Source organism: Abramis brama (assembly GCF_963993115.1).
Source record: "Abramis brama genome assembly, chromosome: 4".
NCBI classification, from domain to species: Eukaryota; Metazoa; Chordata; class Actinopteri; order Cypriniformes; family Leuciscidae; genus Abramis; species Abramis brama.
In genome coordinates, this window is record NC_139966.1 from 43,557,589 (window position 1) to 43,577,897 (window position 20,309).

The 20,309-nt window shown below is 38.3% G+C and overlaps 1 protein-coding gene across 2 annotated transcripts in view; it reads left to right on the forward strand.

Moving 5' to 3' along the window:
• The first annotated feature begins 452 nt into the window (after positions 1-452).
• The window catches only part of bltp3b (bridge-like lipid transfer protein family member 3B), a 30,662-nt gene continuing 10,805 nt past the window's right edge, over positions 453-20,309 (forward strand). Inside the window, exons 1-14 of one of the 2 annotated variants that reach the window (XM_084110915.1) lie at positions 453-713; positions 11,187-11,349; positions 12,770-12,808; positions 13,033-13,124; positions 13,394-13,583; positions 13,661-13,801; positions 14,698-14,868; positions 15,077-15,257; positions 15,357-15,440; positions 15,525-15,671; positions 16,924-17,033; positions 17,305-17,446; positions 17,562-17,755; positions 18,140-19,503. In XM_084110915.1, the coding sequence (XP_083967041.1) occupies positions 670-713; positions 11,187-11,349; positions 12,770-12,808; positions 13,033-13,124; positions 13,394-13,583; positions 13,661-13,801; positions 14,698-14,868; positions 15,077-15,257; positions 15,357-15,440; positions 15,525-15,671; positions 16,924-17,033; positions 17,305-17,446; positions 17,562-17,755; positions 18,140-19,503 (3,062 nt within the window). In that variant the 5' untranslated portion in view covers positions 453-669. The remainder of the gene's footprint in view (positions 714-11,186; positions 11,350-12,769; positions 12,809-13,032; positions 13,125-13,393; positions 13,584-13,660; positions 13,802-14,697; positions 14,869-15,076; positions 15,258-15,356; positions 15,441-15,524; positions 15,672-16,923; positions 17,034-17,304; positions 17,447-17,561; positions 17,756-18,139; positions 19,504-20,309) is intronic. The other variant, XM_084110914.1, reaches the window with a different exon arrangement.

Here is a 20,309-nt window from a genome sequence, read left to right on the forward strand (position 1 = left end):
TGCTGTTCTTTTTAACTTTTTATTAATCAATGCATCCTGAAAAAAATATCAGTTTCTAAAAATAATTAAGCAGCACAACTGTTTCCATCATTGATAATAAATGAGTATCAAATCAGCATATAAGAATGATTTCTGAAGGATCATGTGGAGAAATTATGCTGAAAATTCAGCTTTGCATCACAGAAATATTTTTTTTTTTTCTGTATTCCTGATCAAATAAATGCAGGCTTGATGAGCATAATAAGAGACTTCTTTCAAAAACATTAAAAATAGTAATGTTTCAAAACTTTTGACCGGTACTGTAGGTGTATGAATAAGACCATAAAAAGGAAATTCCTTTGACCTTATTTACTAATGGAATAAAAACACTGAGCTATGACGTGACGTAAACTTTAATTCCTATTGGCTCAAGGGAATTGGGCGAGCCTCATTTTCGTGGGGTGCTCTTGCGCATGCGCCTTTGTCCACCGACGCGTCACTGCGCATTCAACATGGACCCGACGGTAAAGCGGTAGCGACGGACGCCTCTACGAGTCATGTTTATATTCGCCTATCACGACGCTTCAATATTTAGAAGAAAACACTCCGGTTGACCGGAGGAAACCTAAAATGTATATCTTCCAAACTCTACCGCCCGTCCTTGGATAAGTGATTGATGAGAGACCGGTCATGGCTGGATTGATCAAGAAACAGATCCTGAAACACCTCTCCAGGTCAGAGCTGATCCCTTACTGACACACTTTACATACATGTCGATGCCTGATAAATATGAACCGTTGGTCTAAGGCTGGGATGATTCCTGCTGATGTGGCTGTGCTGGATGACACATGCTGATGGGTCATAACTGGGGTTTGACAGCTTGCCAGAGAAAATGCTGTTCCACTGGGTTGATGTCAAAACATGTTTTGGGTGCTTGGGTGTCATGTCTCCAGCCAAACGAGTCTGTCTGGCCTCATCTTAGTGTGTTTTTGTGGGTCAGTGTGATAGAGAGCTGGCTAAATCTCTTTCTAGATGTCTTCTGCTTTGGAAACCATCCCTTTCAGACAGGTTAAATCTTTGGTATTAAGTGGATTCACTTATTACAGGCATGACAGCCTGACCCCATTTCCAACCTAATGTTTGATTGAGACTTAAAAAGTCAGTTTGTTTTCAAATAGTCTAGTTGGATGCTTTCAGGACCACATATAACCCAAGGATTTATCCAGATATTTAAGATTTTGGGAGACAAGTTAAATGTAAGGTTTAAGAGTCTGAGTATGAACTCATGTTGATAGATCTTAAAGTCAGCATGAAATGAAAATTCACTCTGCTCACTCACACTGCATGTTGGTTTCTTTCAAATTTTTTTTAAAATTAAGATGTCATAACTAGATCTTCTAGTGCAGTGGTTCCCAACCCTGGTCATGGGCTGTGTCCCAGTTCAAAGGCTGCGTCCCAATTCAAAGGCTGCATCCTTCAAAGGACTCTGACTTCTAAGGCCACACCTTCGAAGGCCGCAAAGGTCGGACTGAGCGTTGTTAAATGGGACTTTTTTAAATTGCCTGCCCCCATTTTTGAGAGCAATGGCCTCATCTCAAAATCCAATCAACAATCAGTGCATAGAACCAAGTCTCCGGCCTGTTTTTTTTCTATAAGTCGTTACAATTGGAAGTACATTAGCTAAATTATGGATGAACAGATCTTTCATTCATCCTGACTTTAAATCATAATATTGGGTAGGTGACTTGTGTCCCCCTTGTGTGTCTGTGCTGATTCTGAGCGTAATGTAACATCACCAGGCCTAGATCAACTGATTAGGACTTTTTGTGCTAATATTAGAACAAAATCTGCAGAATTTCAGTGGAATTAGCCTACGTGGTAAAAGAGCTAAGATGTCTGCTAAATTAAATTGGCCAAGTTTTTTAAAGGAATCGTTCACTAAAAAATCATTCACTCGTCCTCGTGTTGTACCAAATTTGTATGACTTTCAGTCTTTTCTTTCAAAAACAACATTGGACCCCATTGACTTTTCATTGTATTGACATAAAAACACGGACAATTGTTACTTAAGATAGTAAATTATGTTCATTTTTGGGTGAACTATCTCTTTAATACACAACACAAGGATGTACAGAAGATATGTAAAACATTCTGAAAATGCATTCCAGTTGTGTTGAAATCAGCAGGACTTTTAAGGCCTGTTCACACCAAGAATGGTAACTATAAAGATAACTATATTAGCATCCACCAATGCCCAATAACATTCTGTTTATTATAAGCTCGCTCTTCAGTTATATCATTTGCTGTATTAAATACTCAAGCTCTTTAAAAGTTTGATGGATTCTGATTGGCTGTCAATGTTTTTATTGTACCAGCAATTTCATTGATACCGTTCCTCAGTTGTGGCGTGGACTTTTGTATTGTTTTAGAATTAGAATATTTATTACAACTTTATATAGAGTTATTGTCAATGGTGTGAATGGCCCCTTAGACAGTCGACCCCCCCAATTGCGCAGGATGATTGAGTCACATCTATTAATTTCTGATGTGTTCAGTTTGTTGTGGAAACTTGAATTAAGTCTGAGTGGATTGTTAGGATGAGGCCTGGGTTCAACAGAAACAACGTTTCGCCTTTTGCTGCCGAGTGCACATTGTGGCTAATGGTTTCACTATTGTTTGCCATTGTAGTGTCAGTTCTTGAGTCCAACCTACCTGCATTATTTATTCCCTCAGTGGAGCGAATCCAGATGAAATGCAATACCACTCCTATTCATTCAAAATGACGCAAGAGGCATTTGGTAAAATGGTGAAATGTGGTCTTATGGTGTTCCTCATTTATTATATTGCTCATAAGCAATATCTCATTTCTACGATGTCGACCAGTCAGTGTGATAAAATAAAGATGTGTGGGATCTTTAAAAGGGTCGTAACTTTTGGCCATGCCCTTCAGGGTGAACACGTTTAGAGCTTGTACGATTGTTGTCACACGTTTAGAGCTTGTATATGCGTTTGTTTGCGCACTCTGCATTTTCTGGAGGAATAGTGGCGCTCAAGGCCTCCCAAAAATGCACTCTATGCACCTTGACTTATTGTTTATGACATTGTGTAGAATTAATTTACCCCTGAGAGTCTTTCGCCCAGACTTTGACCTACACAAAATCAAGTTTTCGTCTTGCGTCAGCACTTTTCCAGTCTGTAATAGTCTCATATTTATTGTTATAGCTTATCAAACTTTTTTGGTACGTCGTGTATTAGGCTATATTATATTATATTATGTTACGTTATATTATTTATTAATTTAGTTAAATATAAGTATGTAATATATTTACATTCATTTAAATTATTTATGTTATATATATTTATAATGTTTTTGGAGTGTCTGATTTGGTGAAAATCAGAAGATGCTCTGGAAAGGTCTGATTGAAGCTGTAGGCATTTTTCAGAGGAAAGAAAACATGCCTGGCCTGTATTTCCAGTCAGTGGCCCCAATTTTAGAAGATTACTTGGATAACACAGTCCTATCTTGTCTGTTTGTGCTCATGGTTATGCATTGTAAAACCAGGGTAAAACTTCTGTGGTGGTCAAGGAGGATTTGCCCTCTTAGACCTAGTTATTCAGATACTGAGAAAATATATTTTCATCAGAGAATCAATGTTATTCTCAAGACCAGTGTTGGTCTGAAGGGATCGTTACTCACATTTGTGTCTTTCCAAACCTGAAATAGCTGCTGTTTTTCATTATAATGAAAATGGATGGAGAGAGACCAGTCACTATTGTATGGAAAAGAGCAGCCTGAATATCCTGCTAAACTTCTTTTGTTCTCCATGAAAGAAAGAAAGTCATACAGGTTTCTAAAGACCTGAGGTTAAGTACAATAGAGTTAATATTTTTTTACTTAATGTTTGTCTGACTTGATTTTGTTTAATTTGATTAAATTAAAAATACCACACGTTCGTTTTACATTTCTTCACCAGGAGGAATAAAGTGTTTTTGAGTGGAAGGCTGTGTAGAAAATCAATACACACACAGGAAAAAGGCAGCGGTCTGACTGACACAATTGAACGGATGCATTCCCAGGTGCATTTTCTACAGCACTTCTACAGAAACTGTCATTCACAGTGTGTGTGTTTTAGCATTGATCAGGTTTATAGCAAAAGACCTGACAAGCAACATGTGGCTCTTTAGCAGCTTTCGGTCGATTATGTTTTAAAATGGTTACTCCTAGTATAACAGTTACTTCCTGTTACTCCGGGACCCAAACAGAATCAGGATGCGGGGTTTCTTCTACATATTGACGCCGAGGTTTCACATCACTGTAGTGTGAAATGAAGTGAAACTTGAAGTACCTTTTTACATTTATCCAAATGGAGGTTGTCTGATCTCAACTGCACACCCACATAGACTCACAGAATGACTACAGATGGCTGCTGGAGTTTCCCCTTGAAACATCCATCCGTTAGAAATAAGGAAATGCAGGTCTTGAAATTGAGTTTTTGAATGACTCAGTCTTAAGAAGGGTCAGTATAATGAAGCTGATTTGACCAAATCTATATTTTTAACCAATATATACCCAAATGAATCAGAAACGTATCAGAATTGGATCACAAAATCACAGCTGCTGTGTTGTGTCCTCCGAGAAGTTAAATTTATAATTGGGCATATGCCTAGAGGTCTATGTTTATATAGCAAGCGGTTTAGTTCTGGACTATGGCTCGGGTTGATCAGTGTTTGTAGGCCATAAAAATAGAGTAATAACGTCTTCTGTCAGGAGGAAAGCCCTTAGTTTGTAAAGTAACCGTCTGTTCTCTTTTACCTTTTGTGATGTTCGTCCTTGCTTCTGTCAGTGTTATCGCCATGCCGACCTTCCTCAGGTTCTGTCCCTCAGCTGTTGTTCTCTAACGACTCCCATTGGATGCTGTGTTTTTTTTCTGCCTAGAATTCATCCATGCACCAGACCTCTTGGGGCTTGTCTAAAACCCTGTGCTGAGATGCAGGACGGCTCTATGAGGCCAAACACTTTGCACTTGTGTTTGTTTATGTGTGTATCATTTTGACATTTGCATAGGGTCTATGAGGGCTTCTGTCAACCTGTGAATAACTGCTGCGTTTGGGCTATTCAGAGCTCTCCTTCTGTGTCCTTGGCGTAAAGCATTAGATTAATAAGTCACCATGACTTGGACATAATCTCCTTCAAACATCTCATTGAAGAGATGCCCACACTTTGAAATTCATCCAATGAGTGCAAGGATCCAAGCTGCTATTGTGTTCGATATGGTTGACAAAATACAGAGAATTTGTCATTTTGATTTTAAACATTAAAATGTCAAATTTCCATCTTACTTTTTTCTAATCGTGTTGCTTGGCTTATTCTGCACAATTAGTGCACATTATACCTAATGAATAAATGTTTGTATTTGTATTGTGTGTCATCATGTAGCCCAGTAACTTGCTCCGCCTCTTGAACCATATTCCGTATCAAGTGACATCATCAAGGCCACATAAGTTTCAACCAATGGTTGCAGGCCGTGTTTCAGGTGCGGAGTTGGCTCTTAATTCAGTAAATTCTCAATAAAATTAAGTCCAACCCTACATTTGTTTTGTTTTTTAAATCTCCTGTTTCTCTTGAAAATAAAAAGTTACATTTATGGATGTTAAATTATTTATAAAAGTTATTTCATGTCGACTTTAAATGACTTCCCATGTTTACAGACATGGTACCAAGATACCATAAGAGCTATACACTTTTTTTTACTTTTACTTTTAATACACTTTCGGTGCCTACAGTAGTGGGACGTCTTATCACAATGTCACAGAAGACACTGTATCTCTGAGCTCATTTCCCACAGTGATGTCGAGCCAAAATGCAAATTATGACATAATATTCCAGCTTAATTTCTAATTTCTTGGCAGTATAGATAGACAGAGTGGCCACATAATTCACCATGTTAAACACTCTTAATCACTGTATGGGGAATTCACTGTAAAACATGACTGGACTGACTTACTCCCTTTATGAAATAATAGCAGCAGTGATTGTACAATAGACCAATTGTTACATTCTAACTAGAAAAACTATTCGGCACTCCGTATAGTTTATCGCTATTTTACAGTAACTTTGAATGTGCCCCATACATCATAAAGTTGAAACGGTAAAGTTTTATAATTGTTTATGCTTTCAGCTGCGTAAACAGTAGTACTTTCTACTCCGTTTAACACATTTGGTCGTATTTAAATGCGTTCTGCAAAATTAAAGCTATAAATTAAGTTCTGTGAGTCTACTCATTCTTCTATGTGATTCCAGTCTATGGAGCTTTGTGCATATTATGTGATAGTTATTTGGTATGAATGAGTGTCTGTCCATGTGACTACTGTTTTGTGTTGTTTAGACCCAACACCACCCTCACGTCAGTTCAGCAGTGCTGGTATCACTGGGACAGAATGTGTTGACTGTTATAACACTGTTCGTTTTGTAGGAGGTTGATTTATAGTCTTTCAATGACTTTTGTGTCATCTAGAATGGGGCGGTATACAGTAGGCTACATCATGCAATGGTAAAAATGTGTGAACTTGTAATATTTGACTTGCCCTTCGCACTGGTTTTGATCTTTAGACACTCCTTTTCTTTTTTAAGGTACAATATGTAAGATTTTTGTTATAAAGTATTCAAAAACCACTTGCACAGCGTGATATATTTCATGCAGTTGTGTACTTACATTATCCCAAAAGTTCCAGAGGATTTGTAAATCCAGAGAAATTCCAGTTTTAAATGATGGCTCATCCCTTGTCAGTCGCATATCAATTACGTAATATCCGCGCTATCCTCGTTTTCCGCTTGTAGAAACCATAGATCCCTAATTAGCGGCAGTTTCAATGGGCCGCTATACGTAAGACGCTAATGAGGGATCTATGTTTACATATCTATGATACAATATCTTGCACGCTGCTGTTGTCGTTCAGTCATCATGGTTCACGATTATTGATTGCGAGTACAGAAAATCCCCCAAAAACGTAAACGTAGATCAACTGAGGCAAGCAGGCTTTGGGACAAACGGAGAAGTAAAACAAGTATCAATATCGGCGTGGCGTTTTCGAGATGGAGAGAGAGCTTCGCGACAAACTTGGACTTGATCTGTCCACAGAGACTCCGCTCTCGCATGTGTTTTAATAGACGGGTAAGCAAATATATATTATTTATTGTACACATACATAGGGGTGTGACGGTTAGTATATAACCGTGAGACTGACGGTTATAGTTGAACACCGTCATTAGAACTCTATAACTGCACTCTATATTGATTCTTTGCCAAGTACCCCCTGACTGACCGCCAATCATTTGAGATAGAAATAAAAGCTATGATATAGTGATGTGCCATCATTATGAGATTTATTAAACAAATGAAAAACATTTGCAATAATAAACATTAGCAATGAACATTTGTAATTGGGAGACATGGTTTTTACCACTTAATGACGTTATGTTTTGTAAATCGTCAGACATGATTTTTACCACTTCATTAAGTTTTGCTTTGTAGAAAGCCTTTCTTTAAAGCGAATTTCGTTTTGTACAAATTGTATCTTAATTTTAATAAATGTTTCATCAACCAATTGCATGTATTTAATAAATAAAAAGCAAATATAGGAGACAATATAATAACCGTGACATCGTGGCTCCGATGCGCCGCGTTCACTTGCATTGCATTGTGAAGTTGAACTAGAGCGCATCTCATCGTAAATGAATGAAACTCAGCGTAGGCCTATGCCTCATACATTAGCATTAAATATCTTTGCTGCATCCTTTCTAGAACAGACAAGGGCTTTCTTGCGGCTCGCATCAACAGAGCATTGCATCGTCCATAGACCGCAAAACAATCAGCGGATGGCGGGCGGGTGCGGCTTTGAAATCTGGTCCAAAGACGTTGGTGCGGATGATGAGTTTTGTGATGCAGTTGCGGATGAACTAATACCCCATTCGCGTATCTATTGATAACAACATTGAACACTACACAAATATTAATTTTATTCAAACTAAGTTGTCCTACAACAGACGAACGTCGCAACCCCCCCCCGACGACGGCTATGTTACGAACCGTCACATTTGACTCACGTCATAACCGTCATCACCAATTCTGAAACCGGCACACCCCTACACCTACAGTTATATTGCACTATGTTTGTATTTCATGTAAAGCTTTTTATCAAGTCTGGTGACCAAGTCTATGGCAGTGAATTAAATACAGTAGCCTATGTGTTGCACAAAAATATTTAGCCATTACTTGCAAATACTGTGGTTTCATTAAAATTTACTTTTAGTATGATTGTTTCAAAAGCTGCGCAGCAATAACCCAACAAATCATTTGACAAATAGTCACATATCAGTAACAGGCTAATGTAGCATTGCATTTCACGTTCTATGCAGCTAATTCATTACGATGGCATAAAATAGTGTGATCAGATGTTCAGGTAATACAAAAACTTATTTATTAGCTGATAAAAAATTTATATGATTTGTGAATTCCATACATCTCTACATGGTGAAAACAACATCTCCCATAGTTCCACTCTCCTTCATAGCATCATCAAACTTCGTCTTTGTTATTGTTTTTGAAAATGCGACCTCTGGTGGCGAAAAAAATTACAGATTGTACCTTTAAATGTGGGTTTTCAACATCAAAATAAGTGCTAATTTCAGTCCATTAGCACAAAATAAAGATGCATTTATCTGAGATTTGCTACTAGACGGCCCAGGTGTAGTTGAGCTGAGCCCACCTGATGTCACCCGGCTGGCACCTATCCTTGTCCTCTTCGCTGTAGTGGTGGAGCGTTCTGACCCGATATCTGATATATCAGGGACTGAAGAAGGTAGGCCGTGTGTGAATGAATATTTAACCGTTCTCAGAACACAGCTACGTAATGCGGTGGCCAGACTGTTCACGTTTCATTTTGAACTGGCTTGTCTATGAAAGTTTGCATGTTTTCATACTTCACGTCTCGTGTTTGCTTTTGCTTCACACACAGTGATGAACAAGCCCACGCAGCGGTTTTAGTAATTCACACCACAGTTCTGTGGAAACTTCACACTTCAGTCATTTTATTGTTTAATGTTTAATTCATTATTTATTTATTCTTTATTATATGTAATTTTTAGTTTACATTCATTTTTTCCATTTATTGAATTTTGTTTTATTATTTTATGTTTTTCACCGCATTAAGCAGGACTATAAAGAGACACTTTCAGGAAAATGAGTGCCACGGCATCCGACCTTTAGACACTATTATCCTTATTCAGTCCTTGGAAACACAGACGCTGTGAACGTTTATCATCTTCTTGACATGAACTAAAGTACAGTTGTTTCTAGGTTTCCAGGCCAGTGGTTACCTCAGTGCAGTTTTTAAACACTTACTGTAGTTGCCTCTATATGAGACGTTATTGAAGTGGTTATTAGTGTTTTGTCTCTCAGTAATTTAGCTTTAATAATCTGCTTGTAGTCCTTTATGTAAGTCTCTTTATTTGAATCTGTTGGAGTGAAACAGGATTAACCGGCCATCTAAGGCTGTTCGCTCAAACACCGATTACACATCTGGGACCTAATTATTACACATTTAACGGTAACTCTCAAAGGAGCAAGCATTTTTTTGTGTAAGCGTAAGCGACTCTGTGTTAGTGCTTTTAAACTGGGATGAAGTTCAAATAAACAGGCCATCCAACATCTTCAAGCTATTCATGACACACAAAAAATGTTTTTGCCCAGACTAAAATTGACCTTGGCCACATCATAGGCTTTGAGTGACTGGCTTTTCCACACCCTGACCTGTTTGTTCCATTAGCTCGCTGAGTCAAAACAGCTGAAGGAAATGATAACAAATGAGTTCTGTTATCAACCTTGGCGCGCTGAGGGCCGCGCAGAGAACATTGCTCTTTGCGGGAAGGGAACACTCTTAAACATTAACTGAAAAATCAATCAGTTCATAAACAGAAGGTCATGGCTATGCAGAGCTCTTGGTTCTCCTGGTCACTATTGCCAGGATTCAGATCCTCGGGGTTGCTAAATGTTCAAGTTTAGCATCAGAGAACCCTCTAAAACTATTGATTTCATTGTGGATGGCGGGTCAGCAGTACCTAGATGAAAAACTTGGCCTGTCTGCGATCTCCAAATGCAAACGTAGCAACGTTCCCCTATTGGCAGTCGTATTCATTTAAATTGTTATGGAGCTGTATTTTCACCCATGAGATGTTTTTTTGTGCATCTTTAGTAAAAGAGCAATGATGGGAGCATTTACCCTCCACTTGATGGATGGTAATCCATGGATAGATGAATGAATGGATGAATAATGAATGATTAGCTTCCCATGTAAGACAAATGACCAGCAATAATTTTGGATTGCCAAAGGCTACGGTGTTAAATGACGTAAATAATGACTCCTTTATTCATTAACCATCTATTCTACAGAAGCAGCGTGTGCATAAGGTGAAATCAGACAAAATATATTGATAATTCTTGACTTGTTTTGGTAATCAGAGAAATCAGCTTTTTCTAGTATGCAATCAACCTTACACTGTGTACTAATGCCTCAGTGAACAGATTTACTTGTAGCATTTAAAATGGTTTGTTTTATTTATTTTATTTATTTGACAAAATATAATGTGAATATAATATAATATTAGCCTATATAAAGTATTTTAAATCTAACATCATAGCATAGTTATAATAATAATAATAATAATAATTGTAATAATAGCAACTTTTATATTGAAATATAATGTTAACATCATTAATTTTATATTAATTATTTTACATTATATAAATAATTTTTTATATCAATCTTGAAGTCAATGTGACCCTCCATTGAAGATCAATAACTTCCAGTCCGTTATTTTTTCTTATCATTGAAAAGTACTTTATCTAGTATGTGATCACATTTGCGAACTGTCACTATTGAACTTATTAATGTGTAGAAGTGTCTCACACACACACACGCACGCACGCACGCACACACACTCAGTGGTGGGTGGTAACAGCATGACCACTCACCGGTCTGCTTTCTTGTGAAGCTGTAATTACAGTCAAGAGAAAGAGCCATTAAACCATAAAAGAAAACTGCAATGTGGTTTTCTTTGCCTCCCTTCATTCTCTTCTTTCATATTACTGATTGTATTCCCTCATTTCTCCCTGTTCCTCTCTCTCTCCCTCTCTTTCTCTTTTCTGCAGGTTTGCTAAGAACCTCTCCCCAGATAAGATTAATCTGAGCACTCTGAAAGGGGAGGGCCAGCTTACCAACCTGGAGCTGGATGAGGAGGTTTTGCAGAACATGTTGGATCTGCCCACCTGGCTCGCCATTAATAAAGTCTTCTGCAATAAGGCCGCCATCCGGGTATGAGACGCCATGGCTTCACTATGAGTCCCTCTGACACTAGAATCATAGGATCTGCTGGGAATAGCTCTGCTGACTGAGCTCAGCCCTCTAGATTTACACTCTTGGGCTTCATTCAAATTTGCATAATGTCCATCCTATGTTGTGCACAATATGTACCATATCGTTTATCAAACAGTTAGTAGAGATATTTTATTTATTTATTAATAGTTTTGGACAATATTGTTTATTTTTTTGTATCTTTTCCCCTATTTTTACATTTTACATTATCTTGTCGTCATGTAAACCTCATGTAATGTAAACCCTTAATCTTTAAAAGGTAATAATTTAATAACACTTAATAATCTTTATTAAAAATGTAATCTTTAACAAAAATAATAATTTATAAAATTATAATGGTGTCTAAATCTAGATATTGTTGTAGTGTTTAAAATAGTACATTTTTCAGTTTAATTTTTAATGAATTTTATAATATTTACTATAATAATAATGTTAATAATAATAGTAATGCTAAAATAATATTAATATTGATTATAATATTGAAGATTATAATAAAGATTACATGTACATTTTTCATATTGTACATTATAATATTGTCCTATTAAATTCACGTGTAGTGTTTAAAATGGTTTATATTATTTTTTAGCATTTTTATTATTTTAACAAAATATATTTAAAAAAATATTTTTTTTACATAATGCTATCAATTTAACAACTTTGATATTATTTTTATAATAATAATAATAATGTATTAATATAATTATAGTAATATTATTATTATTAGCATTAATAATAATAATAATTATTATTATTATTATTATTACTACTACGGTAATATTATTAATAATAAAAAAAACATTTTACACATTTAACATTATTTTAATCCTTTTATAATAATAATAATTTTTTATATTAATTATGGTTTTCATACTAAGATAATGATATTTCCTATTCCCTACCCCTAAACATGACCTTCAAACAAACCTTTAGTGATTATTAGATTTGAAGCACAACATGATTTATGAATGTTTAAAACAGTGAGGACCACTTCACTCCTCATAATTTGGTTTCACTATAATTCTGAGGATATTTTCCATAAGTTATGGTTATACTCGTGAAGGCTAAATTAAGGAAATACAATAAAACAAATCCCTAAAAAGTGGATTGTGTTTATCTAGAGGCCTGCAGCAATATTAGTATCATAGATAGCATCATAGATATGAGTGCACGCATCATATATCAGTGCTGCAAACAGTGCCTTTAATTACAAGGGACAGTGTTGTATAAACTGTAAATATATTTTTCCTGTGTGTGTGGTTGTGTGTGTGTGTGGTTGTGTGTGTGTGTGTGTGTGTGTGTGTGTGTGTGTGTGTGTGTGTGTGTGTGTGTGTGTGTGTGTGTGTGTGTGTGTATGACCTAGATCCCATGGACCAAGCTGAAGACTCATCCAATCTCTTTGGTAATAACATTGTTTTGTTTTATTTTATTTTATTTTATTCTATTTATAAAAGTGTATGTATATATATATATAATTTTTTTTTTTTTTTTTTTTTTTTTTTTTTTTTTTTTTTTTTAGATATATATTTGCATTTTTATAGTTTAGTTTTGTTCTAACCTGCTCTGATTAAAGGCAGTTACATTTTCTGCAGCTTAATTATTGAGTCTGTAAATCATTTCTTTCAGTCTTTGGATAAAGTTGTCATGGAGATGAGCACCTGTGACGAGCCTCGCCCTCCCAACGGTCCATCACCCATTGCAACAGCCTCAGGTCAAAGGTAGGCTTCAGTTAATCGGCTCTATCAGCCTTGATTCGTATCTCTCCTCCTCTGCTTCTTGTTTTCATGGCTCCCTCTGTTATGAAAAACCTGGATGTATATAAATCGAAAAGCCATAGAAAATATTATTTCTTTTTGTTTGTTTGTTTTCTTGGCTAGATATTATTTTTTGGTGAGTGCTTGTTGTAATATAAAACTTGCTCGCAATATTATGATATTACATGTTTATTTATGGTGTTTATTTTGTATTCTTTTTCTCTTTTTGTCAGTGAATATGGTTTTGCGGAGAAAGTGGTGGAGGGCATCTCACTCTCTGTGAACTCCATAGTGATCCGCATCAGCGCCAAAGCCTTTAATGCTTCCTTCGAGCTCTCGCAGCTCCAGGTCCTCAGCGTCAACACCAGCTGGGCCACTGGTGACCTGCGATACACACGCATCCTGGACCCTACACGTGGAGAGGTGACAACATGCATCTCTCTGGTGTTGTGGAGGCCATGATTCATGTGTTTCTATGCTAACACTATGATGCATTCTAGATCCTAACGTTTAAGGAAGTGAGCTGGCAGATGATCAGGATTGAAGCAGATGCCATCCAGAACACAGAACATGAGGTCCTCAGAGCCCCCATACGCCTCATCACCAACCAATCAAAGATCAGAGTCACTTTAAAGAGGAGGGTGAGGATACACACACACACATTCGTTACACAACCCTCAAACAGTAACATACGGTTAAATGTACAGAATTAGAGCCAAACTGTCAATTTTTGGATCACTGTGTACTAGCGTGTGTATTTCTGAGAGTGTGTGTGTAGCAGTCATTCTTTTATGAATCAGTTCTGAGCTCTGCGGGCAGCCGGGATCCATTTCTCTGTTGGTAGTCTAAATATTGACAGCTGATTAGAGGGTTTTATTATGGTAGCATTCAGCTACACACACAAACAAAATTCTGTGCATTAGTACGCTCCAATTTTTATATTTTATATATATATATGTATATATATATATATGTCTCTTCTGCTCACAAAGTCTGTATTTATTTGATCCAAAATTTAAAATAACTATCCTTGCTGAATAAAAGTATTAATTTCTTTCTTAATTAAATAAATAAATAAATTCTTACCGACCCCATACTTTTGAACGGTAGTGTATTATGTTACAAAAGCTTTCTAATTCAGATAAATGCTGTTCTTTTGAACTTTCTGTTCATCAAAGAATCCTGAAAAAAAATCCTGTGTTTTTTTACACAACTGTTTTCAACATTGAAAATAATCAGAAATGTTTCTTTAGCAGCAAATCATCATATTAGAATGATTTCTGAAGGATCGTGTGACGTTGAAGACTGGAGTAATGATCCTGAAAATTATATTTTAAAATATATTCAAATAGAAAACACAATAATATGGTTTTTGCTGTATTTTGGATCAAATAAATGCAGCCTTGGTGAGCAGAAAATTTTTTTTTTTTAAAAATCCTACCAATCTAAAACTTTTGAACAGTAGTGTATATATTTCTGAAGAATTTAAATTTGCACATTATGTATGTCATGGCTGTATGTCCATTTATTTTTCCAGATGAAAGACTGTAATGTTGTTGCATCAAAGCTGATTCTGATCCTGGATGACCTGCTGTGGGTGCTGACGGACTCTCAGCTCAAGGCCATGGTGCAGTATGCTAAGTCTCTCAGTGAAGCCATGGAGAAATCAGCTGCACAGAGGAAGACCATGCCCCCTGACACCACACAGGTGCACATCCCTTCCCAAATCAACCACACCAGCTGTTTCAGCCTACCTCTTTTTTGATTTTTGCTTCTATTATCCGAGTCATATTTTGGTTTTATTAAACTTTTAATCCTAGATTTTGCAGTGGGTGATGCGTCAAATGTCATAAATGTCTTTAGTGTGTTATCTGAGCTTTAGATACAGTATGTTTCAACTCTGTTGGTGTTTTTAGGTAACACCGGCACCCCCCTCAGCCCAACAGGTGCGCACACAGCAGGCTTCAGGCACAGCAGATCAGAGCGCTTCCATGGAGCGGCTCTTCAACTCTTATGATGTTCGTGAAACCTCACACCACCTCCAAATCACACACTTGGACCTGCATATTTGTGACGACACCAATACCAAGGACAGAGGTACCGCATGCCCACACACAATACTGTTAACACCAAAGTGTGTGAGTTTGGTGGTGTTCAGCTGAAATGTCTTTTTTTTTTCTTTTTTTTTTTCTGCAGGAATTAATAAGAGATTAGATGGTGGCGCAATGCAGGTGTCCTTCAGTTCTATAACTGTCGACTATTATCCCTTCCACAAAGCTGGTAAAAATAGATTCTTCCTTTAATAACCTGTTGAACAGGAAGATGTTCAGATTATTAAAAAGAAAATGCCTTTCGTTCTCTCAGGTGAGGGCTGTTTGCATTGGATGCATTACAGCGAGGCCACAAAGTCTCGTGAGACCTGGGTCCGTTCTCTCCTGGAGGAGTTTAAGTCTAATGTGGATATGCTCAAAAACGTAGTCAGTGGCCAGTCCCAGAGCTCCCCTCAGCACGGTGAGAACGCCCTGCCCATTAACACACACTTACTGTAACTGAATAACAAAAAATTGATCATTTTCATGCAACCTATCCTTGTGTCTGGATCATATTTGACTCAAAAGTCAAAAGAAAGTATTTTCGGACCATAAATATGTTTTGCATTTTAAAGAGGAGGGTAAGGATACACACATACACACTTTTGTTACACACCCTCAAACAGTAGCATACGGTTAAATGTACAGAATTAGATGTTCAGAAAGTATTTTCGGACCATAAATATTTTTTGCATTGTGATATTATTTTCATGACAATTTAACACATTTTCCCATATTACTGTAATACAAAAAACATTTTAGTATTATTTATTTAGCAGTATATTTGTATTACATTGTATTACATTTATAGTATTTACATTAGTGGATTTATTAGTATTTTTATTTATTTTTACAGCTATACATTTAAAAATACTGTTTTATGGTAATGAGAATCGCTATTGGGAATAATAATGGCTATTACAATGCATAAAAAGTTCTTTACCCATTATTGGTAATGAGAATTTGGGTGCGAAATGTATATTTGCCATGAAAATAATACAAAAATGGCTAACTTTATTTTATTTATACGTTTTATTTATTTGTTGTTTTTTGGGGGATTTTTGGTTAAATGTGATCTGGACACTGGTTACTTAACAGCTGTTCTTCGTTGATGCATAAATCTGGATATCTGCCCATCCAAACACTATTAATAAAGCAAGAATTTGTGACACTTTAAGGGCTCTTCTCAAAGACTGTAGGGCACTTTCAAAGTTTTCCATGTGGCCTCTGAGAGTGTAGCAGAGTCTTTGTGTAAGGGCCTTTAGCTAAAGTGTACCGTTTTTAGCTCAGTAGCGCAGTACGGCTAATGTTTATGAGCATATGGTGATCATGGCTTTAATTAAGTCCTTCGAGTGTTTTGCAGTGGTCATTAAGTGTGTCCTGAAAGCAGCTAACACCTGTCCTAGTTTAAGAGTTTTTTTTGCGTAATGGGTTCTGTGTCCCCAGTACGTCACTCGATTGTCTTAGAGGCGCAGGGTGAAGGGATAATGGTTAGGGAGCTGGATTCAGGCCCAGATGGCTTGTGGCCGCTCTCCCCCACGGCCAACTGCTGCTGGTGTCTGGAGACAGGTACCTCTCTGGTGTGCGTTTGAGGTGCCACACAAACACATGGCTGTGGTTTGTGCAGATGATCCACTGTGATTGTGACTTTTGAGTTTGTGTGTCTCCCACAGGAAAGATCTCCACCAGCTCCAGCACTTCCTTCTCGCCTCCATCTGCACCGAGAACCCAACTCATGTCCAGCTCAATTGTGCTACGGATGGCAGATTTCAGCATCTATCAGGTTTGTGTGGATAAACACACACACACACAACACAATTTTCTGCAATCTACATACTCATTCATAAAAAACAAGATCACATAGATTCAAAAATATCATAAAAGTGGGCCATATGAGTTGCATGCCATAGTCTTGTTCACTTATTCACTGATAATCTTCCCCTCTGCAATAGCTGTTTAACCAATGATGTCATCATTGACATCAAACCAGATGCAACACTTGAATGCTTACAATGTGAGACCTTTTAAAAGTATTTTTTTCTCCTGTGTTGAAGGTGTCTACAGCAGACCAGCCACGCTCCAGTCCTCAAAGCATGATATCCTGCAATAAGAAAACCCTCTATCTCCCCCAAGAGATGCCGGCCATCCATGCCGAATTCACAGAGTACTACTTCCCGGATGGCAAAGACTATCCCAGTAAGACAGAAGCGACCACATCCATCATTAACACTGACAAGACCAGAATATTCACTTAATATCAGTTCAGCTCAAGCATTCTCTGAATTGACATGAATAAACTCTCTCCCTTCAGTCCCTTGTCCCAACCTGTACGTGCAGTTGAACGCGCTACAGCTGGTGCTTGACTCACGCAGTCTGGTTTGGCTCAATCTGTTTGCATTGGACCTTCGTCAGAGCTTAGAACAATTCATGGAGCTGTACAAACTCAATGACTCACAGAAACCTGACGAACATGTAGATATCAGAGTGGACGGACTCATGCTGAAGGTAGAAATTAAATTATGTTTGCATACTTCCAGTGAAATGTGGGTTGCAGTGTCTGTTTCAAATTGTGGGTAGCTAAGGTACCTCATTTTGGCCCAAATTCCCCTGTAGGCACAAAAGAGTTTGTCAGTTCACTAGGTTTTCATTCTTTGAAGCCAATAAGTTTTGGTATCAAGGTTCCTCAGTTCTTGCCCTGCAGAGTTTAGCTCCAGCCCTGATTAAAGACACCTAGGTAAGCTAATCAAGGTCTTCATTGTTAATAGAAAATTACAGGTTGGCGAGTTTGATCAGCGATTCTACAGGCCCTAATTTGAGGAACCATGCTGTACATGTCTTGTACCATCTTTTTGCATTTTAATATATAACTCTGTGTTTTAATGTTTGTAGCTGGTGATTCCTGCAGACCAGGAGAAGGCTCAGCCTGGCCAGCCTCGCTCTGTGTCAGTGCAGACCTCTGAGATGGTAGCCACTAACACACGGCACTCTTCCGGATGCACACGATCCAGTCTGGAAGCCCTTTTGCTGGCCTTCCAGGAGCAACCCTTCTTTACCTCCCTCTCTTCCTCCTTTCCTCATGCCCAAAACTCCTCCTCTGTGCTCCATCCGGTCTTCCAGCGGCATGCTCATGAGCAGGATACACGTGTTCATGATGTGTACCGGGGCCTCGCTCCACCATCTCTCTCCACCAAGGCCCTCAAAACACCAGCAGCCACTGACTTGTGGGCTCTGCACTTCTCTCAGTTCTGGGTGGACTATGAGGGCTCACGCAGTGGGCGAGGTCGTCCGACGCCTTGCGTGGACTCTTTCCCTCTGACACTTTGGGTATGCCACCCTTCCCGATTTGCACAGCACAACGAGAGGCTCAGAGCAGGTGTAGGGTTGGGTCTGTTGCCTCGCAGTGAGTCAGCAGAGATTGCCAATCGTCTGCAGAGGAAGAAACTTCTTAAGGAGTACTACACCACTGATGCGTGTCCAAGCAACACGCCAAGCAATGGTCTCCACAAACCACAATCTCTAGATGGCCTATTAAGTGACTCCTCTTCGTCTCTTCCCCTTGATTCCTCGTCCTCGTCCAGTGAAGTAGACGTGCAGGTGCTAGTGCACGTTCAGAAGCACCTGAGTGCTCAGGTGAGCCATGGGCAGTATATGTTCCTGCTCAGACTGCAACATGCTGTGAAATCTCTGCAGCGCACTTTACAGCAAGATCTGGAGCAGTACGGCTCCAAGCTCCAGGGTCCCACACAACCCTTCAGCGCCTGCGTGGGCGTGCTCATGAAAAGTGCAGAAGTTGCACTACTCTTAAAGCCTATTCCCCAACCGGATTTAAGCACCAGCCCCCTGGACTCTGATGTCTCCCCCTCAGAAAGCAGGACGACTCTTGAAGCCGGGAGTGAGGTGGGCGAGGGACACGAGATACCCTCAGCTGAAGGAGAGGGTACTCCAAACGTAGATCAGCTCCTTTTTGCAGGTACGCATGGCCTCAACGTATCTCCTCTCCTTCCTTCCTCATCCCCATCTCCTGCTCTGAGAAAGGCGTCTATGGATGAGAGGAGTAGCGTGACATCTGGAGGGAGGGAGAAGGAATTGAGAGAAGGATCTCCTGATGTAGAGGGCAGCAGAACTGAAATCAAAGGGCAACAGAGTGAAACTTCACATGGTGGAACTGCGGTAATAGATCCCATCTCCGACACTTCTTCCAGGGAGTGGAACGACAAGAGTCAGGGAGGCAGGCTGCCTCAGTCCATGTCCAGGTATTGCATTGTTTGTATATTTAGAACACAACTAACCATTCTTTCCTGATTGGTTTTTGAAAATTGATAATGGAAGTAGAACTGCATAAAAAAGTACTGTCAGGATTTACTGAAGACACGTGGACAGGCGAGGACAGAGTTGTTTTTGCGGCTGAGATTATACCATATGTATTTGTAGGAGTTACCCATTCAGAAGTGGGAGGAGAGTATTTAAATTAATCATGCAAGGTGATTTACTAAGGTTATTTATTTAACGCCCCCCAAAAAAGCATATCTTAAACCAGACACTAATTTGCGCTGATCTTGGTAGATTGCGTTGGTCATTATGGAAATGATCCGGCTACGTGTACTTTAATTTGCGCATTGTCAGTAGATCACGGGCAGAACTTTCCACTCCCATCACCGCTTTTTTGGTTTTGTGCTCTCGCGCTAATTTGCCCTGTTTAGTAAATTTGGCCCTTAGATTTTTACTATGAAGGTTCGATTTGTTCAGTGGTGGACAATAATGAAGTATTTTTACCTCATTACTGTACTTGAGGACATTTTTCAAGTATCTGTACTTTATCAGAGCATTTTTATTTTGGGAAACTTTTACTTCACTACATTCCAAAGCATAATATCATACTTTTTACTCCACTACATTTCTTAAAAACGTGGTGTTTTTCGTTATGTTGAACTGAAAGGGTTAGTTCACCCCAAAATGAAAATTCTGTCAGTAATTACTCACCCTCATGTTGTTCCAACCCCGTAAGACTTTCGTTCATCTTCGGAACACAAATTAAGATATTTTTGATGAAATCTGAGTT